Source organism: Dermacentor variabilis, chromosome 9, assembly GCF_050947875.1.
Source record: "Dermacentor variabilis isolate Ectoservices chromosome 9, ASM5094787v1, whole genome shotgun sequence".
Classification (NCBI taxonomy): domain Eukaryota; kingdom Metazoa; phylum Arthropoda; class Arachnida; order Ixodida; family Ixodidae; genus Dermacentor; species Dermacentor variabilis.
The window spans coordinates 113,045,048-113,072,481 of NC_134576.1; the positions used below are offsets into that span (position 1 = coordinate 113,045,048).

Sequence of the window (27,434 nt, forward strand, 5' to 3'; positions counted from 1 at the left end):
TTTTCTCGCGTAGTATTTATTAGCGTAAGAAAACATAATATGCTATGACAATCCACTGCACTTTAATCTCGTTACAACAAAACGGTATGCACTGAAGCAATGTACACAAAGAAGCAACTGCGTTTCTCTATAAAACCTCTCAGAGATTCGTGGATACATGACCACTTTCTAAAGAAACACAATTGTCCTGCCGATAAAAATGACAAACTATATTCGACCGCCAAAGAAACTAAAACTCCTTGAACTGCGTCATATGAAGTTTCAGCATATATATATATATATATATATATATATATATATATATATATATAAATATATATATATATATATATATATATATATATATATATATATATATATATATACATATATATATATATATATATATATATATATATATATATACATACATGTGTTGCTGCAGGCTCTCGGTTATAGTGTCTACAGCAGCGAAGCTGAGGAGTGGATAAAGAAATCTATATTGTGCTATTACTATCTCCTTCAGCATTCGGCTTGCACTTTATGAAAGCACGAACTCTCCACTGCACCGAGAAAGAAAACGGGAACATAGCTAAACAATTTAACCTAAAATGCGTACCTCTTAGTTTGACAGTAGCCTTCGTGTTAGACACGCATCATGTCCTTGCCTATGTATTTGCTTGAAATGTACGTTCAGAAAAAAAAAATTGCTTTGGCATTTTATTTTAAGTGCATGAGCTTTCCACCAAGATATCCAAAGTGTAGGAATTAGAGTATAGCGAGACATGGTCATTCAAACAACAGATATAAACAATGCTTTTTGTTAGAGCGCGTTTTCCGAAGTTGCACCGGTGCACGTTACAAATGAGCGCTGTTGGATCTCGCAGACCATGGTTAGAGAAAGGATTTAAAGACAAGAAAGAAGATGCACTCAAGCTTGAAAGAGAGCTGGTTGCATGGTGAAGTTTGATAAGTTGCAGGTATAAAACAAAGTATGTTGATGCAAATGCAATAAAGGCGAAATTTTTTGCTACTATAGTTCGCTGGAGCTCTATCGTGGAGCAAGCAATAGCATAGTGAAACGATGGCAATGCTGGTGATGAAGTAGCCCTATGAGTAAAAACATGTTCAAAGGTTCTTGATCAGGAGAGGTTGCCGACTTGATATCCATGCTGTAAGAACAAAATGGGCTTTCTTTTTCATTGCATCCTGTTGAGCTCCTCACAGTCGAATGACGCTCCGGAAAAAAAGAAGCATGTACAAGGCAAACAATAATGATATGAGAGACATTTTCCCTTAACTATCAGCCCTCTCTTGCTATCACTGCTATAGGCGGTTTCGTTCCTTTAACTACGCGCACCTTTGAAACAGAAAAGCAGGCTTGCAGTTAAAGCATACATGCTTTGACTTTCTTTCCATCCTCGCCCCATCAATCGAGCTGGTATAGTTGTGTTCACCCATGGACACTGCACTCCCTGTTATTATACAATCTATAACAAACCTATCAACTATAACAAAACCTATAACCTATAACAAAACCCATAACGTTCGGGCGCGTCGTTTTCGCAAGGAATGCTCCGCGACGCGCGCCCGCACTCGAGCATAGAGCCCTCACGCACAAAGAATGGTGAAAAACATACAAAACGAATAGGAGGACCAAGTAACACATAACACATCGTTTGGCAATTTGCAAGAAAGCGCGCCCGCAGATTACGCGCGAGGTGTTCCGCAGAGACTGTAAACATTGGAAGGGAAATTCGGAAGTGTGGCTCCTTGAAATATTGAGAGTGCCGAAGAAGATTGGAGGGCAACAGCGGATCAGCGTATGCGGCCGCATAGGCCGGTTGTTTTAGCTTGCCGTTTTAGAAGGCTGTTCATCTGCAAAGCGGTTCTTTCTTGGAGCGCGAAGATTGATGCGCGTGGCCTTCGTTGCCATTGTGGACAAACAAGTTCTTTATCTATTCGGAATGAAGGTGGAGGAAACACGACACGTGCGAGCTCTTTTTTTGTTTTTACGCCGGGATGCTTTTCTTATTTCGATCGCGGTATGCGACGTACATCATTAGAATCATATTGCCTTCGTATGTTCTGACTGCGCGGTGGGGTTCCCCTGCGTTCTTCTCTGTGGTAATTTTGATGCGTAGCTTTCGTAAGAAGCATATGAGATATACTTCGCCGCTTCGCCATACGATTTCTTTTTTCAGTTTCGTTGTGCGATATTCCTCTGTTACTTGTTGTCCGATATACTTCGGACCTGGCTATGTCGACTGCGATCGTAGTTTCCGTTCCCCAGAGTGTCGAAGCTCAAGGTCTACGACAGACAGAAACTCCCTTAAATAGCCTGTAGTCAGCGGAGGGAGAGGGATGTGGCAAGTAATGTAATCAGTATACTTTTAACAAAAATTGCACTTTTTTAAATCAGAGGCATGCTCGCTTAACTGTGTATCTAACAATTTTTTTCCGGTCTTTCATTCCCGATAGGGTCGTGTACGTGCAGAGTAGTAGGCTGCTAGCGCGTTTCGGATAAGTGAGCAATGAAGTTTCCTCATTTTACAGTCGTTTCAATGCAATGCGCATCAAAATGGGTGGCAAAGACCATTGCTCGCATTCTTTCAAATGCATGAAGAAGCCCATTGGTTGTCTTATTTACATCTGAGCATGTCACGTTTATATCATCATTATATTCATGCTGCGGCAGACCTTTAGTTTCTGCTCAACGTTCTGATAGAAGTGCGGAGCAAAGTAGAAAAAGTCATTTTAGCTAAAGATTAAACCACTATAGTTTATACGCGCTCAAAGTCCGCGCAGAAATGACATTTCAGTGTGTATTCTGTTCAGCATTGCGTCTACCCGCCGTGGTTGCTCAGTGGCTATGGCGTTGGGCTCCTGAGCACGAGGTCGCGGGATCGAATCCCGGCCGCGGCGGCCGCATTTCGATGGGGAGCGAAATGCAAAAACACCCATGTACTGAGATTCAGGCGCACGTTAAAGAAACCCAGGTGGTCTAAATTTCCGGAATCCTCCACTACGGCGTGCTTCGTAATCAGAAAGTGGTTTTGGCACGTAGAGCCCCATAATTATTTATTTCAACATTGCATCTGGGCACATGCCCGGCTAGTTTCATTGGAACGAAGGCAAAATCAACGGCTCACGCGGCGAGAACTGCCGAGCGATAAAGTCGCCTCCTCCGAATACGTTATGACATTTCTTACAACGTCTAGCGCATGGGGAATCTTAAAAATTGAACTGAGCAAATCATATCACAAAGAAACCACGTATATAACGCGGAACTGCGGAGAAACGTCCGTAGCCAAAAATGATAGCATAAGATCATCTCGCACTCAGGACGTGAAAAAGCGCTGATATTTCGGAATGAACTGGGAGAGGTTCGCAACAGCAACAACCGAGGCGCTAAGTCTTTTCAAATTACTTCGGAAAGATGCTTCTAATTTACCTCTTAACTTCCTTCTATTCAATTTTTTCGTAAAATCTGGTTTCTATCGCTTGCTTTTTTTTTATTTTGGGTGGCATTTCTTCAACTTTGCTCGACTTCGCCGCTACTCCCAGTGAAAACTTCGACAGCGCTCGGCACTCTAGCTTCATTTTTACGCTTCAGGAAATTTAATAAAAGAACGGGAATTGGGGGAGGGAGGTGGGATGCTGAAGCTTTCCAGAGAAAATAATAGATGGAGGTAGGTGGGGTTCGGTGATGGGGAGATGAGACGGAGAAAAAAACGGGCGTGTGTGCGACGATAGTGGTAAGAAAACGCGTCGTAAGCACGTGGAAAAAAAAAAAAAAACTCTCCGGGTAAGCAAGCGGCGACAGTTTCGTAGCACTGGGACGCTCGTCTCGGAGGTGGATGGAATGAATTTACGAGCAGGTGGGAAACATGCTCGTCGTTGCGTAAACGCAAACTGGCGACCTGGAAGACGAAATGCACTTTCATTTTGCAATATGGAGCTCTCTCCCAGAACACCGAGTCTGTGTGGCACTTCTTTTTTTTTTTTCTCTCTCCTCTTCGGAGCGCCCCCTGCTTGCACTGCAAAATGCTGTCTGCCAAAACGTAGGGAACAAAGGTTGAATGCGTTTGATGGAAAAACTGAATTTCGAGAAGTGGAACCTGCCGGCGCTTTATTGAGTAGAGCGAGCAAAACTGTTTGCTTTATATTCGCGAGGGAATGAGTTCTGGCAGAGTGTGTGCTGTACTGAAAAAAAAAAAAAAAGAAACGAGAATGGCAATGCGGTACCGCTGCGGGCTGGCAAGCGGTGTATTCCTGCGCGAGATGAAGTAGTCCCGTATTCGGAAGGGGCGAGTATGATGGGGACAGGTGGGGAGAGGGTCAAGTAGGGTAGAGGCACAGCGTACCACTGTAGACAAAGACGGTCGTGCACGGGAAGAACGCAGTGATAACTGCTTTTGAGGCAGCCTTGCAATGAACGACCCAAAGCAGGAAAATGTAGTAGTCGCTATTTGACATTGGCGGAATGATATGGCAAGCTGCTGGCTCCTTTTAGCGTTTCTATGACGCGCCGCTCTCGCAAGCGGCGTCGATCGGCGATGTGAAGCTCAATCATTAGTAAATAACTTTATATAAATAAACACCAATAACATTTGCTGAACTATATACATCTTATTTCAAGTTCAATTGCAATGCAGATAACTTATTTTTAAGCGTCATTCCCTACCATGTGCCGCTTATAAACGGGATATGACATCTCATGAGAGCTGCGCTATAGCCTGCATGTTCAGCGTACTGGAGCCAATCCTGTGTTGCGCCTGCGTTGTTTTGTTCGCGTATGACAGAGCTTCTTGTGTTAGATAGAAGTGACGGCTCGCGTTCGTTTAAAGCCTTCATCTATAAGAATAGCTTGAGTAAATAAAGCTGTTTGGAGGTCATTTTAGGTTTGTGGTTAATATGCCTGTAAACTAAAGAAAAAAAAGAAAAAAAAACAGAAATAATATAAGGTATTTGATGGTGGATGCAGGAACCTCAGCTTCGAAAATTCTGGTCAAATGAATTTCTTCCCTTTAGCTTAACGTTTCTCCATATGGGTATTCTGACTGATTCGGAATTGGGTTATAAATTTGGCGAGCATAAGGCCGCAAGCCAAACAGTTAAATTGATGCGCTGGCGCTGCTGTTATTATTCGTGGTAAAACTACAGCAAACGCCAGGAACGAAGAACTCAGGTAGTTTACAAGTAAGCGTTGTGGTTTTACCATGAATAATTGCCCGCTCGGCCCACTTTCAGTTAAGCTGCTGTCATTTTCTCGCGAGGAAAAAAAACTACAATCAAATAGTGTGACAAGATGAAACACTTTGGCACGTGTAAGTAAAAACAAATCTTGCGCAGTTATTGCGGACCAGCATTGTGAACGTATTGAAGCCGGCATATGGGTCACATCAGCTCTGTTGCCGCCACGGATGTTTAAACAAAAAATAATGCCATCTTCGGCTGGTCGCTTCCGAGCGCTCTGGAGCGCTCTCGCGAGCGTGGTTGTCTTCGGCTGGTTGAAAGAGGGTGCGCGCCCTGCGTTCGGGTGGTTCCTCTCGATTGCTCTCCTCAACCTTGGAGCGCTCTGAGGCGCTCCGAGCCCTGTCGTCGGAGCAGTCACCGAGATTGAAACGTCATCGCAGCGCCACGTCGCTGCTCTCGTGGTTTCGTATCTGTCATTTCCTCCTACGAGAGCAAGTCGTGCGTTCGGCTTGCGCGCTTGTCCTCTACCTCTGAGCTCGGGAAACGCCGGATCTGCCCGACTCTGCTTCGGGGGATGAGTCAAAGAGACCATAAGATTAATTAGAACACGTCGAAGACGACATGCTACTGACGCAGTTAGTTCCTGGGCGTATCTCTCTTCAAACGTGTCGTACCTCTGCCGCATTGTATGTTTCCATTCGTCGATAGCCAATCTGAATGGTAGACAAAGAACCGCCCGTAGCCATTGACGGGCTTTCCTCGAACGCATCAAACTGCGCCTGGTCCACATCTGAGTTCGTTATATACCTTTCGCATAATGCCGACAACCTGGCCCGCATTTTGGACTACCACCACCTTCGAGAAAGACAGACATGAGGGCAAGTCAAGTGAGCGCCCGCAAAGATTGTGGGCCATGCGCACTGTGGTGCAGGTCTCATTGAGTTTGCTGAGGCGTTCTGAGCGCAAGCGTAGCGCATTCGCCGCCTAATACAGCCCTGCGAGAGCAAAGCTCGGGTCCTTCCAACGGGATGAGAGGAATGCCTCGGAAACGTTGCAGCTCATACATCCCGAAGGCGTGGTCGATTGGGAAGAGGCACGGAAGGAGCTGCATCTCATTATTCTGGATTCAGTCATAACTAACCCTTACACGAAGAGCAGGGAAGAAATCCTAGATATCACGACATACCGTGAAATATCCTGTGTACTGGTGAAACAATTTCGCGTGGTTACCTAAACAACAACCTAGTGGTTTCGCCAGTGCTATGCAGTATTCGGTCACACAACTGGGTCCACCTCATTGTACCAGCCACCCTTACCTGACGTATCATCAGTGGCTAAGCTTGACTACCACCGCATACGCGGCTTCAGGCGGGTGACTCGGCTCATTCTGACGGCCGCTGTAGCTGGCGAGTCTGAAAAACACAACTAGTGCCATGTTTACGCTGTACTTAAACTTCCCATATACTGTTTGACTGGAGAAATAAAGCTGCAGTACGCGACTGTTGTAATTAGCGTGAAATACGGACGAGTGGTCGGCGCGCCCGTGAAACCGTCTAGCTCACAGGTGAAGTTCAGGGCATGGAGTGGCGTGTTGAATTTTAAGGCACTTGCGCTTACTATGGTGATGGAAAGAAACCCGAACATGCGGAGCACGTGGCCGGAGCATACTTGAAGGTATAGTGCGCGCCGTCCACTCTTCACCATTGACAGACGGGCACATCCGGTTTGATCGCTCTGTGTAGTGGAGCGCCCCCTATCCTGCGATAGTCTTGTTTTCTTTGAAAACGGGAAAAGGTGACGGTACGGTAAGGATGACAGCGCAAACTGTACTATCGCGACGAAAAGAAACGCGAACCGCAGATAGCGTGCCTTCTGGCACAGTCAGCGCTAGCGCAAGGATACGTGTCCAACTCTCATATGATAGCGGCACGTTAAAGAACCCCAGGTGGTCGAAATTTCCTGAGCCCTCCAGTACGGCGTGCCTCATAATCAGAAATGTCGCTAGGTGAATCTCTGCTTTCAGTCGGCGCCACAGTAGCGCTAGAATATTTTTCCTGCTGGCGCTATCGCACCGCGTGTGCGTTCCGAGTGCCAGACATGACTGGCAGGTGATAAGCTTTCCTTGCCAATATGCCCGGCAAGTAAAATGCGGCACGCTTTCATGCTTCCAGACCATAGCAAGTTTATTGGTATAGGAGGCTGTGGCCAAGTACTGCACCAGGGTGGCCAATCCTGCTCTGGTGAGAGAGTGCGTTACCGGTTCTGGTCACCGGGATAAGGCCGCACTCCAGGCCTGTTTCTGCAATTTTCTCAACACACGGTTTTTTTTTTGTATTTTCCGGTGGAGAATTGCGCGGCACCGGGATTTGAATCACGGTCCTCTTGCACTGGAGACGGATACTCTACCGTCCCCGCAGGAGTTAAATTAAAAATTGAATTATGGGGTTTTGCGTGACAAAACCACTTTCTGATTATGCACGCCGTAGTGGCGGACTCCGAAAATTTCGACACCTGGGGTTCTTTAACGTGCACCTAATTCTAAGTACACGGGTGTTTTCGCATTTCGCCCTCATCGAAATGCGGCCGCCGTGGACGGGGTCCGATCCCGCGACCTCGTGCTCAGCAGTCTAACACCATAACCACTGAGCAACCACGGCGGGTCCCGCAGGAGTTGTACGCCTCATTTAACCTACAGTGGTGCCCTATTTGATCAGTCAAGGTGGACCAATCTGAGCACGGTTATACCGCATGGATGGCACTCGGCTAGAGAACCTGGTATTTATGACCTGCACATGTGTGGCCACACATAATTGAGGATATATACTTTTTTTTTTAGGAGGGTTTCCGTACAGTGATAAAATGAAGGAAAAGACAATAAAAAGAAAGAAAAAAAGGGGGAAAAAAGGAACATAACATGTGATTTGAACTCGTGATCCTTCAAAGTTGCCCGGAAAGGTAGCTCAGTCGGTTGGTTCGTCAAGCCAACGGTTACTTTCAAGCGCCATAGCTCCTGCTCCGAGCCTCATACTTATGTGGAAAGGGACTGATGTTGTCCGCGACAGTCGAGAAGGCATAATTTCTTGGAAAAATGGCCGCCAGCCATAAGAAGGATATAAAGAACAACTGAAACAAAAGCTCAAGCTGGCACAAAGTCTGAGGAAATCACGAAGCAGATTTGCTGGATAAAAACATACTTTGCATTAATTAATATTTGGTGGTATCCTCCGGCCAGGATGACGGATTCCATGCGCCTTAGTCTGTGTTTGCTCAGTGCCGCGAAGTCTGTCCCACTTGGCGTGGACAGCAGCCCAAAGGGAGCCCTTGTTCATTTTATGGGGCTGCAGACGTGACAAGCGTGATGTCATAATTTGCCAGACATTCTCAACTGGATTTATGTCCGCTCCTTTTGCGGGCCACGAAAATTTACGGATGGCAAGGTTCTCTAGCAAAGCCTCCACGGAACGTGAAGTAAAATTAAAAATTAAATTATGGGGTTTTACGGGCCAAAACCACTTTCTGATTATGAGGCACGCCGAAGTGGAGGGCTCCGGGATATTTCGACCACCTGGGGTTCTTTAACGTGCCCCTAAAGCTAAGTACACGGGTGTTTTCGCATTTCGCCCCCATCGAAAATCGGCCGCAGTGGCCGGGATTCGATTGGGCGACTTAGTGCTCAGCAGCCCAACACCAAAGCCACTGAGCAACCACGGCGGGTGGAACTTGAAGTATGGATTGGAGAAAGATCATGCTGATAATAAAACAGCCCATTCTTGAATGGCCCATCCAAAGCAAAGGCAGGACAACCTCCTCGATTACATTACAGTATTGTGCTGCAGTGAAGCGTTCATTTAGCCGTATAAGGGGACCCAAGCCTTCGGCTGTGATGGCACCCCGCACATTCACGGAGCAGCGCCCGCTAAGGCTTGTTTGCTGGAATCAGGTGGGATGAAAGCTGCGTAAAGTAAAAAAAAAAAGATCGCGCATGTGCAGCTCCACTTCAAATCATCGTTTTTATTCTTGAAGGTTGTTCTTTTTTTTTTATTTCCATGATCACCGCTGCCGTGAGGCAGCGACGATCAAGCCCGCACTTAACGCTTCAGTTCTGTTAAGCACACAAGCATTGTCACAGCATGAAAGCGGGCCGCATATTACTTGCCGGGCGTACTGGCAAGGAAAGCTTATCATCTGCCAGTCATGTCAGGCGCTACGGTGGCGCCGATTGAAAGCAGAGATCCACATAGTGACAGCGAAAGCATATGATACTTGGACGCGTATCCTCGCACAAGCGCTGACGGTGCCAAAAGCCACGCTTTCCGCGGTTCCCGTTTCGTTTAGTCGCGATAGTACCGTTTGCGCTGTTATCATTACCGTACCGTCGCCTTTACTCGTTTTCAAATAAAACGGAAGCAGCAAAGAAACAAAAATATCGCAAGATAGGGGGCGCACCGTCGCACAGCGCGATCAAACCGGACGTGCTCGCCTGTCAATGGTGATGACTGGACGGCGCGTACTACACCTTCAGTTATGTTTCGGCCACGCGCTCCACTGTTCGCGTTTCTTTCCACCGCCATAGTACTTTTCGGCCGCTATTGTATGCGTGGGCGCACGGTAACTTGTGAAACCAGATTAATGGTGCAATAGGCTCTGTGCTTTCGAACGCTCTTCGGCGCTCTCGCGGTGTGATCAGCATCCGCCTTTTCGAAGTCGAGCGCTCGGGACGCATTCGACTGGTTTATTCAGAGCACCGCGCTTTAACTCAGAGCGCTTGGATGCACTCACACCGTCAACCACATCGCTGGAAACCTGACTGGAGTGCGGTACGAGCCACTCAAACGTATACCATAATACAACCTGCTTTTGGACGTGCGAGTAGTGCTGTGGTTGGTAGGCGCCGATGTGTCCACCGCTGTAGTCACGCAAATTTTCGTGAAGGAGAAAGTATCCCCCAAAAGTTATCGTCCCAGAATGTAGCCCGGGGAAAGGATGGATTTGCGCTCAATGTACATTAACAACTGTCGCTATAAAGTTGTGCAGTCGCAGTCCCCGGAGCCTCCTATAAAAAGAAACGAAGGGGGGTGGCAAACTCCGTTTTTTTTTTGGGGGGGGGGGCTGAAAGTGAGCGGAACGCTATCGGTACCCGAGCCCAGCTAGCGTACTTTAGCGCTACTAGCACAAAATGTGCGACCAACAGCGAATAAAAGATCGATGTCGAACGCTAAAGCTGATCGCTCTGGATCTCCCAACGCATCTGCTTGCCACAGAGATTAGGTTCCGGTGGTAGTACATCAGAAAAACCAAAGATCTACAGGAGGTTTCAGGATGACGACGGCTGGAAGTGATCAGCAGCGTTTGATCAAAGGGATGTCGCTCCAAGACGAAGTTTCCACAAGCACCCTTGTCGCAGCGTTGGCTTCGGCGACAATCCTTCGTTTCACGATTCCTGAGCAACGCTGAAAGAGCGTGTCGCAAAGACGCAGCTTGATCGTGTGATCGTGGTCTGTACGGCCCAACCACCTCGGTGCCACCGTGGTAACTGATCCTCCCAAGGAAATCCTGCTGCAGTCTAAGTGATAGCCTACCTAAGAAAAATCCTAGTGGCACGAAGGCCTATGCAGTCAGTTCTTATTGTCGAGTAATTTGTTACAACTCTGAAAAAAAAAAGTACTTGCTTTATCAGTTTGGCGCGATCACATGCTCCCATCAGCATTCCATGTAGGTGAATAGTGTGGCCGATTCTCAGGTCCTTTGGATAAAATTTATTTTGTGCTATTCTCGAGTAAGCTCCATGGCTCGCCCGTAGCCTGGAATTTGACTTTGGTGTCACGGCGCTTCACTGGACACAAAGAGATCACTTCTTTCCACTTTTGTACTTTTTATCCTCCTTTCCCTTGCCCCCAGTGTAAGGTGACGCTTGTCTGGTTGACCTCACTGACTTTCCCCTCTCTGCTATTTCTCTTATTTTCCGCTAAATTCACAGGCGCAGGCATAACAGCACATAATTCCTCCTCTTCCATTTTAACCCTAAATTGCAGCTCCATGCTGCGAAATTTTATACGTAAAAAAACGGCCACTTTTCATTGTCGGTAGCGATGCGGCGGGGGTCTCACGCAGATTATAAATGCCTTTGGAAGGATGTGGCAATAAAATTACTACACGCTTGATATAAGGTGTCGCCCGCGTCTATAGGTTTATAGTTCAACAGATTATTTTAGCTCATTATTCCTGCTTTTACACTGAAAATAAAGAAAGCTGTTTATATGAATGGGCAAAGTGCGCAGTGGACTGCAACAAGCAAACACAACAACATCAACACCAACAACAAAAAAAAGAAACCATCGGTAAACACGAGAAACATGCATTAGCGTTACGTAGCACCTCTTTGAGGTACTGAATACAAGATATAAATGGCGTTCACTACACTGCAAAATCTTGTTCAGGCGCTCACTCGACACACGTCGTGCCACATCGAGGATCGAAGAGCAACTGACGGCGGTATACGTAGCAGACCACCGTCAACTGCACACTTCACACACTTAACACACACACACAACTTTCTTTTTCACTTTGGCAATACTAAAGCTAACTCATTAATAAACACGAGACGGTGTCATGAAACGTTTTTATTTGCAATTAGCAGTTCGTCTTCCATCCATATCATCGGATCGTCACCGTATACATTAAGTGTGGGGGGCCCCCCTCCCCTCCCTCTTTCACATCACAGAGGTAAATCGCGGCGCGCCAACACAGAGGACGGAATTGCGTCACCGCCCGTCTAAGGAAAGTGAGGGGGAAAGAAAGCCGCGTAATGTAGAAGACACTGAGAATCGCGGACGCACGAAACACGAGACACACTCACACGTCCACACACACACTCCGAATGGTGAAACCGCGCTCCCTCGTGTACGGGTAACGCTCCGCGCTGTTACACAAAGCAAGAAAACAGGAAACACTATCCTTAAGAATCGCCATCGCAATCGAGAACAGCTGCCGGACTCTCGCTCGAGCACGAAGCTCCAATCGGGCCGAAGGAAAAGAAAGCACTCGCCAGAATCAGACGTACCACGTGGTAGACGACTGTAAAATAAGGGACAGAGATAAAAACGCTGGGCTCGTTGGCAACATGTTACGTCAGTGCTGATTGCAATGGATCGCCAAGTCCAAACTGCCACGTTAGCGAATAGCAGCTATCAGACTTGCTTTGATGTTGCGATCCGTAATATATACGTATCGGAGGTGCCAAACGAGCTTTTATTCAAAGAACTAAGTGTCTATCAGATCAGCACACCCGTATCGCTCACACTGTGAAAGGAAAATGTGCTTTTCTTCAGCGTTACTTTTAAAAAAATGGCTCAGTGGTCATGGCGTTGTGCTGCTTAGCACGAGGTCGCGAGTTAGATTACCAGTCAAGGCAGCTGTATTTCGATGAGAGCGAAGGTGGTCTCGGTTTATCCGGGAGCCCACATGTATACGGCGTCCTTCACAACTCGCCGTGCAGTTTCAGGTCCGGAAACGCACTATTTACCTTAGCAGGATGTGTGCTTAGGCGAGCTGGTAATACATTTTAACTTGTAAAAGTGATTTACCTACAAATCACTACGCAAAGAAATGTGCTAAGACGAACACAGTGCCGCGCTTGTCCTATTTATTTTTTTGTCTAAGTGCCGTCAGTAACGCGCTTTTAACAATTCAAAAACACTATCGGAGGCCTCGAAGGGGTAGAGGGGTTTATGTGCAGGCCGTAGAGAAAGCCTGCAACTTTTTGACCACGTGTAATTCTTTAGCGTTAACTCGAAGCGTCGGTATACAAAATTTCCTCCATTCCGTATATTCGGAATGCGGCTGGGAGTCGAAACCGCCATTTCGGGCTCAGTAGTGCAACACCATACGGTCCCTCAACCACAGTGGTAATTGAAAAGACTGTGCTTGGTTCTAGACTGCTTTTTCTTTCCCGTGCTTGTTCTTTTTTTTTCAGGAATGACATGTACATGCACTTCATATGCGAACTGACAGCTCAAGAGAAAAGAAAATATATTTAAAAACGATATCTGTTAGTTATTCTTCGCTGAGCAACACTAAAACAGCGCGCTGTAACTTTAGAGCACGGAGGTTGTCTAATCCTGTACAAATCTCCCATGAAAAAAGAGAGCCCCCCCCCCCCCCCCCGTGAAAGAAACGCTGAATGACTTTCCATAAAGTTATTTTAGCCGATATCTTGAATGTGCAGCAGCTTAGTGCGTGCCTGTATATGATAGAGAGTGCGCTAAATGCAGACTCCTGTCGCGCGCACCCGCCGTGGTTGCTCAGTGGGTATGGTGTTGGGCTGCTGTGCACGAGGTCACGGGATCGAATCCCGGCCTTGGCGGCCCCATTTCGTTGGGGGCGAAATGCGAAAACACCCGTGTGCTAAGATTTAGGTGCACTGTAAAGAACCCCAGGTCATCGAAATTTCCGGAGTCCTCCACTACGGCGTGCCTCATAATCAGACAGTGGTTTTGGCACGTAAAACCCCATAATTTAAAAACAAGACTCCTGTGGCGCGAGTTGGACATAGATAGCGCCGTATGAACTTGGTATGTACTAACAATTATGGCAGTTCTAAAAAGGATTACATATCAATTTCGTAAAACGAAATTGCGTCTCACCGTCACAGATAGAATGGTTTGAAGTGGGATCAGCGAAAAACACTTCCGAGTGTTTGGGCTCTTAACTGTGTTAAGTAATTGCCAGAATAAACGCAACGACAGCTTTTTCTTTGTTTGCTTTTGTTGCAATGCCTTTGCGAAACTGTGGCACGTAACCTAACCCGCGGCACCTTTGATAAAGGATGCAAGATTCTCATAAAATACGTTGCGTCCTTTCGAAAGGCCGCCATGTAATTCTTTGTGCAAAGGAAGGTTTCGCTAAGGACAAATCATCCGAATCCTGTAACATCATCAGTGCAATCTTTTATGACATGTCTTTTAAAGTATTCCATCAAAAAAAAAACGACAGTATTAGAAAAGCTGAGCAAGAAAAATTGTACTTAAGGCTTTTTCACTAGGCATGTCAATACCCAACCCACTGCTGGTATGGTAACATTTCTTTACCTGCTTAGGAAAACGCGAGAATGATTGTTATAGGTAAATTTCTTATCCTGTAATTCTCCTGATGCTTAGTTTAGCCCATTCTATTTTTTAAAGAAGTGTTAGTAAAACCTATTTAAGTGCGTTTTACTTGAAGCCCTTATGATCACGTATATTTCCTTGCTATCAAGATATTGATGGAATAGCCTCTTACTGCAAAAAAATATAGGACACTAAATGAAAGCGTTGTCACTGTCGCATCGAAATTGGTGCCGGCCAATCAAATAAATTTCAGTTGTCTAAAACTTGTTGATCGGGAATTTCAATTGCCAAAATATGCGGAAAGGGGCGTCCTTGTTCCCACTGTCTGAGCAGGTTTCTATGTGAATAAATTGTAAATATATGTAGAAAGCGATAAGGCTTTGCTATCTTCAGCGCACAACCACGAACTGGTAGACGCTAAGAAAAATAAATCAATAGGCTACAAAACTGCTTTGACCATTCGAAACAACATTCGGCTATCAATGCATCACACGCTACTAATTCGTGGTACGCTGCTCGGTTCACAGAATATAAACCGCTGATGCGTACGTCGAAGCACAGTTTGAGGTGATACGTTGCGTTCCAACTTCTTTTAATTGATAACTAGGTCAGTTGATCTCGCTTACGAATTCCGTACGCAGTATCTCAAAAGATCATCCTGTTTCAGCCTTTTTACGAACTCATTCGTACGTAAATGCATCAAAATGGCCCGACGAGAACACTTTTGAATCTTTTTTTACACACACTCGCGCACGCACACATAGAAAAGAGCACGGTTGAACAGGCAAAAATGGCTTCGCCTGCACGATGGTGTCTGCACTGACGTTAAGGAACTTTCGAAATGTAGATGCGCATGTGTTGTGGTAGATTAGATGCAGCACAGGTATTTGTACAAAGATGGACATAGCAGGTAAACATGAATGTAAAAGCAGCACTCTTACCGTGAGGCCACAATCAAAAGGTCCCGAGGAGCGAGGAAGACCCACAAGAATGCCGACTCGCCTGACGCACCGCCTTGAGGCTTGCCCTTTGGCGATACCAACTTCGGGGTGGAATATATGGCTAACTTTGAACTGATCAGCATCCGTGCGGTACGATGCATGTGCTCTCCCTCAACGCTTGCAACACAATACATACGACATACTAACGTACGCGACTGATTGTATAGCGAACCTATTCTTATCGAGCGCGGCCAGTCTTAACAAGACGGAATCGCGAAGCTAGCCGCTGTAGTCTGCGCTGATGTTCTGCAGTACGCGCTTCGCGAGTCCTAGGTCACATGACGCTGTGTCTGCCAAGTGGGTCAGCAATTCCTTTCCACGTGAGTCCAAATTGAGCGCCGAAACGCGCTAGCCGCTGATCTTATCTAAAGATAACAGTCAGACACGTTTCCATTACATCTTCGGTATATGTCTGCAAAGAAACTCAAGTGGGGGGGGGGGGGGGGAGGGTAGTGGAGCGTTTCAATAAATTTCAAGGCAGCGAAGAAGCTTTATCAGAAAGCAGCATCGGCTCAAATATTTAAACACAGATTATTTTTTATTACTATATAGGCCACTTTATCTTCCCAATAATTGCGCTTGAATGCTGCTTTCGACAAATTCGAGCCTCACAACATGAAAGGGGGGATTAAATCTTTGAAATAAATACATTTGAATAGCAGTAGTAACTCTTCTAAATCAACCTTCGCAGGTGAAATATTTTGTGTATAGTGCGAAAGACACCACTTTTTGCCTTGCTGAGGCGTTCCGACGATCAGACGCCTGTTGAGACATGCGCAAGAGCACAATTACAGGTCGCTCGGCCATCATTTTTGCTTTTTTTTTTGTTCTCTGCACAGCAATGCTCAATGTTAGCATTACATGGCAGTGAAAAATAACACTCGAAAAACGAACGTTGTAACGTCCTGAAGAACAGAGAATGAGAGAAGAAGAGAGCAGGGAAGAAATTTGCTGACTCGTTTTGGTGCTGAGCTCTTCAAACACCGGCAAATTGGATTTTAACTCAGGCGAGACGGCACTCTTGAGCCTTCATCCGCCTGCCATAGTGAAACCAGCAAATAAACAAGTATGAGCGGTGATGACGACGGCAAAATAGAGCACCAGCACATTCTCACTGGCAGTTCATTTCATACACGTTGACTTATCGCACACCTAGGACATTTGGAAACAGTTTTTTCTTTCAAAAACGATTAAATGGGACTAGTAAGTCAGCAACAAACCACGGCAGCAAAATGTCAAGACTGGCAAGGCCGCAGCGCTTTTTTTTTTCCTTCTTCTTTTGGCCAAGGTTATGGCTGAACGTTCAAGGGCAAGGCGTAACAACAAGAACAAATAACAAGTTGACGCCCTCGAGTTCCTGGTCTCTCGCTCTCATGGCGTCGTGCTCACTAATCTCCACAAGACACCACCACATGCGAAGGCCAACAATTCTAGTTGAGAATGCTGTTCCAAGTCCTTGTACTGTGCACAGTGGACGCGCCATCGTCGCCTCTTCATCACGTGTTCTGCTCCACCACCTACATTAGGGCTTCAGCGGCAACTACACCGGCCGCACTTTCGACACATTTGCGGCGTGAATTTACACGACGTCGCCCCGTTTAAGTCACACCCCAAGATGACTTGCGATTCGGCTTACAAGTATTGCACCTTGTCATCGCTGAAAACGGTTGCCCCATGGCACTAACTTCTGACTCGATAACAGTGCCCTTATCGTGTGACGGGGAATGAACGCATTCGCGCCCAGCGATCCGTTACCGACAGTGTGCTCGAAAAGAGTTCCATGTGGTCGCCGCTCACAGACGGTGATTGTTCTCACGAACTAAAAGATGACAATGCTTTGGCCTCTCTTTGATTCTCGGACGAGACGAGGGGCATCGCGGGAAAGTTTATGTTACTGTTGAACTGAGGCCCCATCGCATAAGCCCAAAATTAATGAGCGGCAAGGTATCGGCTCGTCTGCGGAATGCTAAAACACTGGCAGTTTGTCACCCAGGGACTCAATTGGAAAAGGGGCACACAGTAGCCACCTGCGGATATTTAGGCCCTCAGGACGCTATCGTAACGCTGCCTCCATTCGCTATTGAGAACGATGTCTCTTCAGTACTCTTCAGGGAGCTCCGAATAGGCCCACGGTCCGAACCAACAGTTTGGGAAGATTCTGCCACAAATGTCGCCGCCTCCTGAGGCAGGTTCCAGAAAGGGGGCAGTTCGGGAAGGTTCGGCGTGCTCGTTGGCACAGGCGATGGCCTCTGAAACGTGCTGAACGATTCCAGCTTGGGCTTGTCCATTGGTGACTGCACAATGCCGTTGATTCGAATAGGAGTGGTCTCACCACCGGCGTAGGCGAACAAGATGTGTGCCTTCTGCTCGCTCCCCAGGCCCATGGTCGTGGTCATGTTGCGCGACTGATCGTTGAAATGATTCAGAAGATCAGAGGCCTTCACGCTGCTGGTCTTTATAATTTCCCGCTCTTGGCCTGAGTAGAGATCTGGAACCACAGATGTGACTTGATGTTCAGAGGAGTAAAATTCCTTGTGATTCTCCTTGGAGTCAGTCTCGTCAGTGACCACCTGCAGTGCAGAAACGAGAGTGTGACAAACGAATGTTATTTCTTCAAGGAAGAAAAGAAAAAAAAACGTTAGGCTTCAAAGAGCAGCATGCTCTCTCCCCAAAAATAAATTTAAACGCTCTGTTTGGACTAAGCCCATGACAAGCTGTTCTATCAAAAATTTTGTGCATAAGTAAACGTCGCAAAATTACAAATATTGAAGACAACGTGCATGCCGGATGACTGTTGGTATATTGTACGCGACATATATTGGTATATTGTACTTTAAGTGTTTCGGATTGTATATAAACAATTCTGATTTCTGCGGCGAGCATGCTAGGCCTCTCTTGGCCGCGTAATCGACTATGATGTCGGTGGCGGCCTGGAGCAGGCTTTCGACGGCTGAATCACTTCCCAGGTTGACCCAGAGGGTGATATCATCCGCATATATACTAAATTTTATTCCCTCGAGCTTTACCAATTGCTCAGGGAGTTCTCTCATAGCCACGTTGAAGAGTAGGGGAGACAGCACTGATCCCTGGGGCGTACCCTTACTTCCTAACGCAATTGTGGGGGATTACAGAGTTTGAAACCTCATGCAGGCAGTTCTTCCCATCAGGAAGTCCCTGATGTATCGATATGTCCTGGTACCTACATTAATCTTGTTCAGCCCTTCCAGGACCGCCTCATGCTTTACGTTGTCAAAAGCCTTCGTGAGATCCAGTCCCAGAAATGCTTTTGCATCTTTACACCTTGAGTCTATTATATCATGTTTGATTTGGGGCATGAAGTCCTGCGTACGCAAGTGAGGTCGGAACCCGACCATCTCATGTAGCCACAGATCGCCCTGCTCCATGAAGCCCATCAGTCTGGTCTGGACAACATGCTCCATCAATTTCCCCACGCATGAAGTTAAGGTAATTGGCCGTAAGTTTTCCAATTTCCCGGGTTTCAGTATTAAAATAACTCTTGCCGTCTTCCACTGTTGTGGGCAAGACGTAAAGCGGAAAACAGGTGCGTTATAAGGCACTGTCTATGAACCTAAATTGGTGGTGCAGGGGAGAGTGGGGGTGTTGGGGCTGAAAATCAGTCCTACTGGAATAACACTCCCACTATTGCACCTGCAAGTGTGACCTGGGCAGCGTCACGGCATAACTCTTAACAGGAAACATTAAATGAAGTAATTTCACGACCAATGAGATTCATTGCGTCATCGACGAAGTTGCTGATGGCTGTATTGCACGCTATCGCAAGCATTAAGCTACCACAAAGCACTAATTATTCACCTTGTGCGAGGACTTTAACTTCTTAGGGAGTGTTGCTACGCTCTTGTCGTCCTTCTGCACGTTCGAGTTCTTGAGCAACCTTCGGACGCCCGAGAAACGGGGCAGTATCGTGTGGTGGTCCCTGCCACCTACTGCTGCTCCACCGCCACCCTTGTTCCAGATATTGCTGTTGAAGACCACGGTGCTCGTGCTGTCCGTGCTGCAGGACGTCACCCGCACCATGGACGAATGGCTGTTCTGCTTGGGATCCGAGTTGGCGCACCAGGAACCCGCGGGCACCGCACCACCGCGGTGCTTCTTGAACGTCCCCGTGGTGACGAGTTGGGCCCAGGACGCGCGTGCCTCCGGGTACTGCAGCACCCTCACCACGAAGATGAGGAAGCCCTGCATCGAGTTGCAGACGCAGAAGGCGTACTGGAACGCGGTCTTGGCTTCGCCCACGGCGAACACACCGAATATCCAAGTGACGCCCAGCAGAGTCATGACGGTGAAGGCTCCGCGAACTTGCGCCACGGTGATAGGTGGGTTGGCGGCGGCGGCGGCGGGGCTGGAGCCCGAGCACGAGTTGTGGTCGGCGGCCTTAGCGTTCGCTTCGGCCATGCGCGGCTTGAACAGCACCCGCGTCACCATGATGAAGACGAGCAAGTTGACGAAGAGTATGAAGCAGGAAATTCCCAGGAACGCGATGTAGTAGATGAATGGGTTTCTGGGTGATATCACGCAACTAGAATAACAAAAAAGAAACAGAATAGATGGATTGAAAACCTTTTTCATTGAACTACTTATGTATCTAGTTAACGTCACTCTTGCGCTTGTAGGTAATGTGTTGTAAAAAAGTATGCTAATGTAGGTTACTAGTGATTAGCGCAGCGTAGCCGGGTATATTTGTTACTGCAGCGAATTTTTTTTTTTTGCTACGTCTGCATTGTAAACAACGATTTTGCATTGACGTGGTGAAATATTGTGGACTGATGATTCTGGCTTTTGCGATAGACTTGTGTTTTGAGAAGAGAAATCTGCAACACTTTTGGAGAAGGAATGAAAGTGGCAGTACAGTTAATTTTTGACGATAGCCCCTGACTTGCATCAATCCCAATAGAGCTACGTTCAGCTTTGCAAAAACTTCTGTGGTAAAAATTAGCTGATTGAGTGTGTTAGGAGTGCAGATCTGTGCACGACGAAAAGTGTGTCATGTCATATCTCAAACTTATTCTATAGGGAGATGGTTTGTGTTTTATAAAAAGCTTTATGTTTACTGCACGAACTCTCAGGATTTTCGGACGTCGTTAGACGAAGGTATTAGGTTGTTACATCGGTCGTCTATCCGATGTTTTGTTTTATTAAACGGGCTAAAAAACATGAGCGTAATAAGCGCTTGGATCTAAAGATACTCCAAACTAAAGAAAGCAGACGACCGTACAGGATGTCTATATAAATCGCAAGGCGATGGACAAATGATACGACATTCAAGAGAAAAATTCTCATTTAAATGACTGGCATGTCTTCTCGAAAGCTCAGTCCCTTTGTGTTGATCGAATATAGCCTTGAATAGAGTTTAAAAAAACGATAAATCACGCAAGGATTCTTGACACACTCTACGAGCAATATATTGTCCGAGCTTACTCTGGGTGACTGAGTGTGATCACGTGATGTGCTGGCACGACGCAACCGCACTTGCGTGAATGCTGTTGTCAGTGCTTAAGCACACTTAGGACAACTCGAATCACTCACCGTCTTACCCTGCTTAAGCTCGAAACTCAGAGCAGACCATAGAAACAAAAAGTGCGGATGGCTTTAACAGGGTTCAGAAGTAGCATTTATAATAGCTCTCGCACTCTCTAGCAAGAACCATAGCTTGCCGCCACCAACACCTTCATATACGAAAGTAGTCGCTTGTCTCCACGTCTGACTACCTCTTCAAGAGCTTTCGAAACCCCTGGCCGAGATTGCTCCCTCTGTGGCGAGATCCCAACAGGTGTCTGACTTTCTGAACATTCGCTTTGCCTCCTACGTCACGGAGTAGGCAGCGATCAAGTGGCACTCCCGCTTCGACGATCAGACGACCGCTGACTAATGCGCGGCGCCGACGAATCGCGAGAGCGCAAGCCAACGTTCGAAAAGGGAACGCCTTGCCTGATCTCGATGCTGGTCGGCCACAGGGAGAGCGAAATTGTTCTCTCTCAGAAAGTACTAGGACTGTCTTAAATAGAATTCAACTTAGGATAGCTAGTTACATTGAAAGACAGCAGCTGCGAAATTTTCATTGCGTGCTTCTAGGGTGCACGTTGAGGTATACAATAGTTTGCATTAAGAGATGCATAAGTAGCTGAGATTCAGAATTATCTCGCGGTTGCAACTTGCCTTTAAGATGGAACGGTGCGTCTTTAGTGTCTGTACATTTGTTCTCGCCAGTAAAGAATAATTGTCACCGCTTTCCGTAAGTCTCAAGTACATGTTTTTAACATCTGCAGATTAACCTGGGTATGCGTCAACTTACTAGTCGTCTTGATCCTTATAAGGCTCCAAGTCTATGGCCAGACATGTTCCAACAATCACAGCCGGTATTCCTGGAATTCAAGATGACATTTATAAGCAGTGGTACTTAAAGAAATATAGGTCCATGTGGACCCAAATATTGAACTACGTTTGCATATAGAGCTGTTATATTCTTCAAGACCAATGTAAACGTGATTCTCTTGATGACCTGCAGAGGCGTAAGCATTTGGGCCGGTTAGTGCGTGACTAGAGCGCCATTTTGCGCCATTTCCTCTCAATTCTCACGGTGGCTTCCGCACGAGGTATGGAAAAACATCTCATGGAAACGTAATCGTCATATAAATGCTTTTGTGAAGGCTCTGTGTTGGAGTTTGCTAGCATGAATATTTTGGCACATTTAGTCAGGAACCAAAATAGCTTGCTTGGATGCATAAACCCTCAACATAAATCAACATACAAGACATTGAGTAGGATACCTCGTGCGGCAGGTGTTGCAAGCTACATTACTTTCCACTAGAATGGCGAAGCCGAGAGATATATCACCCAATCATATGATATGTGCTCCACGCAACTTGGGCAATATTTAAAAAAAAATATTTGCAGGTACCACGCGTCTGGACCGAACCAAGGTAATGCTGTTTGCCACAATACACAAAGCGGTGTTTTGCTGCGTAACAAATGCACACTTTATAGTGTTTCGCAAGCTTTTTTTCAGGTTGGAAGCAACTTTTATGTACAGCGCATTGAACAAGAGAAAGCCGGATCTGAAATTTTTCACGATGATTCACAATTTTTTCATTGACACTTTAGCTCTGAATCCAATATTTGAGAAGTTTATGCAATAATGATAATTAATTATGTCATTCGACGAAATACGAAAAAATAGTGACTTGCTCCAAGCGACATTACCTTGGTTCTGTGCAGCTGCATGGTATTTGCATATTTTTCTATTGTTGTGGTTACGAGAGACACACGGTATAGACTACGTCGGAAAACACTGTGGTAAAGTCAGATAAAAACACAGCGTGAGTGCACACAACTACAAGAAAAAACACAAAGCCGCATCACAAGCGCTTGTGACGTAGCTTTGCATTTATTCTTGTCCTTGTTTGATCCGAGCTGCGTTTTTATCCAAGTACGAACCAACTCGCCCGAGTTAAAGCTTTAATAAGGCAAACGTATCCTTGACCGAGCCTTATACTTTAAGTGATACTCAGCCCCTGGAATAAATTCGACAATGGGAACTTCGCTTTCGGAGACGAGGGTAACAACAATTGGCGGCGTCATGTTGACATTCCGGCGAGGCAAGAGGAAAGAAGACTAGCACGTAAAAGAGGTCACAAGATACAGCACTCAGGATGTGTTGTCTCCTTCCCGCTATTGTTTACTTTACGTGGTGAAATTTCAGTGTCAAGTACTAACAAACACCCCTCCCCCCCATGTACCCTTTCTGTAAGCCTAATAAATAGTGGCCATTGCAAAGGGAAACACAATTTAGGCTATGGCAGGGACAAGTAATACTGATGGGATGGGCTACAATTTCATAGTCACGTAAGCCGTGATCACATGGCGTACAGATGAGGAAAGGAAAACAGAGCGCTCCGATTTAAAGTTTGTCACGACAGTATGAACACAAGAGACAAGGAAGCCAGGAAAGACGAGTATAAAACTCACTGTAGATTTAAACGTAGATTTTAAACAGGGAAGAGGAAACGTAGGTGGACGAACAGAGAACTTGCCGCCGGTAGGCTCAACCTCCCTCCTCCCGGCATTGCGTCAATCTTCACCCCTCATTAGGCCGAGCTCGTCCCCTTTTAATGCCTTCGTATTGTTTTACTAGCTGTATAGTTTTCGGGTGGGGATGTGTAATACTATAGATCTGTGATCGCTCACCCCAGGCGAGGAGGACGCGCTTGAGCATGAAACAGGTCTCTGGCGTGGCGAACACGTGCACCAGCATCTGGTACATGTTGGACGCCTCGACGCCCATCCAGGCGAGGCAGGCGAGCAGGAAGTAGTGCGTGGCCACGGCCGCTCCGAGGCACAGTTCGAGCCTGGGGAATCGCTCGTGCAGCGAGCCCAGCAGGAAGGAGACGTTCAGGAAGAGCATCGCCGAGCACAGGTTGAGCAGGATCTTGCCGGACCGGTCCTTGTTCAGGCACCTGTCGGAAAGGAAGAGCGTCGGCAACACAGCGAGTTCTGTTTGTATAGTGTCCCCTGTGCATCCTCCCACACGCACTCCGTGCTTACTCTCTCCCTTTTTCCCTCTTTTTATTCTCTTTTCCCCCAACCCCAGTGTAGGGTAGCAAACCGGGTGCTAGTATGGTTGACCTCCCTGCCTGTCCTGTCCTTCCTCTCTCTCTCTCTCTCTCTCTCTCTCTCTCTCTCTCTCTCTCTCTGTATGCCGGAATGTTCTGATGCCACAAGTGTTCGTAAAAGAAGACGGCAGGCAGCCAGTCATGATTAGTGAATTCGGCCGCACTGTCTCAAACAGTGTTTACGCGTATTATTGATTTGTGTATTCGGCCCCGGGTGATTGAGTAGTCATCGAAAACGCGGCTCTAGAGCTAAAGCGGTGAAATTTTCAAGCAAAGCGTTAATGACGCCTACAGACGCTAGTAAACCGCAAACTATGCCACTACTTAATTTACGGATACTTACCTCATTGTACATTTTCAATACATACCTCGGGGAACATGTCGCAATTCTGAAGTTGAAGACAGTGTGTGCTTAACCTTAATGGAAGCCTGAATTTTGAGGCAATATTTCCCTCAAACTAAGGCTAAAATTCATTGGTGCCCCAGATAATTTTGCATCGCTTTCCATAGCGCAGGATATCTAGTTGAATATTAATTGTAAGCTCAATTCATTGCGCGGGTAATTGCCAATAGATGCCGGCGAATTGGTGCTTGTTTTATAGAATTGCAAAGTTGACATGAATACAAGTGTGACTTTATATTATTCTAAAGTTGCAGCAAGTTCCCTATAGTATTATTATATAGGTCGTTTGCAGAATTTTCAGGTTTGCACAGCCGTCACGACACAGTGCACTGTACAGCGAAACTGTCTTGTCCTGTACATAGTTCTGTCCGCGATATTCAGTAAAAAACAACCACTCCAATTCCCCTTTTGAATCTCTTTTTGTTTTGTTTTGTGTACTGAACTCCCTGTATTTACTTGAGTTCCAACGGTCAAGATGGTTACGTGCTCAACCCACCTTATCATCTTTGAGTTGTGGCCAACTACACGACAGCCACTCACACTGTATTTGAATGGCATTCATTCCGAATCTTAGGATCACCCCTGAATGAATTGCTCCAGATGACTTTGTCCACATAAGAACAACATGAACGGCATTGCCAACAATAGCAGAACATGCGTCAATCAAATATGCGATTAGGCGTCCAGCGTTAGTGGCTCACCTGAAAAGAGCGTAGGTCAATATCGTGAAGAACAACCCGACGACCGACATGATGCACCCTACGTAGGATATGAGCGAAAGAATCCGGTAGTGGTGGCGCGCCGTGGTCTTTCCCGGAAGAGGGTCCTAGTGAGACATCGGCATTGCGCAGTTATCCACGAGATGAAAACAGCACATGGCTCGCAAAAATGTTCCAATATGCACGTGAACCTTTAGTGGTCATTCTATTTCAAGTCGAACTTGAGAGATCGCGACACTCATATGTACGACATATTACCCCTGGAACTACGGAACTACTTCAATCGTTAGGTACGACATATATTGTACAGTATATTTGAGCCCTGACATATTTAAGTGCACAAGGACTGCCAAGCATTGTGATGTGCTTCTGAGCTTATTCACACCATGAACAGCGACCGCATTGCAAATTATGCAGCAGGTTCTTCCTATTGGAGAATTTTAGCCAGTCCGCATTCGCCTTGCCATGTGTGAAATGCAGGGTTACCAGCAGCAGCGTTAGTGGCGCCATCATGCGGCGCAGAGTCTGACCAATAGACACAGAGCGACTATTGCCACGACCTGTCATATTCTCTGACCTGTGGGTGTACCACCTAAACTTCAACATGCAGTACTCTTATCTTTTCTTTTCTTCGACGATAACCCCCATGCAGAGACAGCAATACAAAGAATAACGTTTCTAGCACGTCGTTGTTGAAGAACTAGGGATGGCCGATTAATTTCTTTATTCCGTTAACGATTAATCATTCACCATTTCAGCCTTTAATCGATTAATCGCTTTCTATGCATATTTTTGTCGATTAATTGTTTAATCCAAATTTTGCCAGGCGCTTTTAGGAAAGTTAGAACACACCTATCTACTTTTGTAATACCTTACGTTAATGTTTGAGAGGTGAAATCAAGTTAGAAATACAAGTGTATAAACTTTTGATAAATACTAATATTTCATTTGTTAAAGACTAAATATAGTTCGCACTAGTGGCTTTCAAAAAAATAAACGATAAAGGGAAAACGAGGCATTCACTCAAACGTAGCTAAGTGCTACAAAAGAAAGCCATACGGGTTCCGCGAAAGAAAAGATTCGCGGTTGAAGAAACCAGGATGAATTTTTCTTGAACCGCGAAGCTTTCCTTCGAAGAACCCGTATGGGTTTCCTTTGTAGCACTTAGCTATGTTTGAGTGAATGCCTCACTTTCCTTTTAGTAATTACCTCTGTCCACCTTGCGTGTTTCCACAGAACTATTACGTCAAGATAAACAACATATGTTATAAATGGCATTTGGAGAAGAATTAAGTAAGATACAGGCCAATACTGAATCCCTGTTATACAGTACAGTTAAACAAGAAGTAAAAAAGATGGTAATAGGTAAAGATGAAGTTCCAGTAAAACACGTTGTGGGGCTAGTTGGTGCATAGCTTTCGATAGAATAAGCGCCAAAATTGACGGCACACAAGAAGAAATACAGACAGAACAAGGCGCTACTAAAGTAGCGCCTTGTCCTGTCTGTATTTCTTCTTGTGTGCCGTCAGTTTTGGCGCTTATTCTATCGAAAGTGAAGTTCCACTATACTGTGGAAGAAATGACAACATGCACATGGAAAAGAAAATTGCTTGCTTGAGATTTTAAAACACGCACTCTTTTCTACAGAGCGAAGGAATGTGAATTGGCTGGGATGCTTGGGTGAAACTACCGACATGTTTTTGTTTTTTTTTAATGGCCGCACAACCAGCATGTCACAATAGACGCTCGGAAGTTATAAATTGGCTAGAATCGACATAAACTCCATGGCTATGCCAAATACAGGCTCCGTGCCTGCGTGCATGCTGTGCCATGTTTTATTGGACTTAGAGTGGCACGACGATCAACGACTGCATCGATATGACTGATATGATTGATATGATAAGATATGACTTATATTGCGAGGACGTTTCAAGCCTCCGGCTTCGGGCGGCCTGGTGGCGTGTGGAGAAAGAGAGGGGAAGCCATCGGCTCGGCATCACTCGGGACTCGGAAAAAACGGTCGACAGTCACTCTACCACAACCACACAGTCACCGCCGTCATTACAGTACGATTTTAAATTTTTGCTCCACTCCTCTCAAAACTCTCGAAAACGATTAATCGAACAGGCCCGATCGATTAAGTCGGTGATTAAAATCATAGGTGGATACCGATGCAGATTAATCGTTTCGCGGAATACATTCAATCGATTAATGGATTAATCATTCGTTCGATATTACCAACCCTATGTGAACAACGTGTCGTGACATGTGACTACCAGCGTTACTGTTGCTGTCGTCGTCTCCGGCGTTGCGGTATTTTTTAAAATAGATTTGCGGGGAACCTGAAACTATAATTGCGAGCGTTACGTCATGTGCAAAAA

At 46.1% G+C, this 27,434-nt stretch overlaps 1 protein-coding gene across 1 annotated transcript in view; it reads right to left on the reverse strand.

Moving 5' to 3' along the window:
* Window positions 1-16,130: 16,130 nt before the first annotated feature.
* The window catches only part of LOC142558501 (uncharacterized), a 157,551-nt gene continuing 146,247 nt past the window's right edge, over window positions 16,131-27,434 (reverse strand). The window contains exons 15-19 of the mRNA XM_075670628.1: window positions 25,036-25,160; window positions 23,507-23,775; window positions 21,615-21,684; window positions 19,118-19,841; window positions 16,131-17,853 (exon numbers count right to left, since the gene is read on the reverse strand). Of these exons, the coding sequence (XP_075526743.1) occupies window positions 17,329-17,853; window positions 19,118-19,841; window positions 21,615-21,684; window positions 23,507-23,775; window positions 25,036-25,160 (1,713 nt within the window). The 3' untranslated portion in view covers window positions 16,131-17,328. The remainder of the gene's footprint in view (window positions 17,854-19,117; window positions 19,842-21,614; window positions 21,685-23,506; window positions 23,776-25,035; window positions 25,161-27,434) is intronic.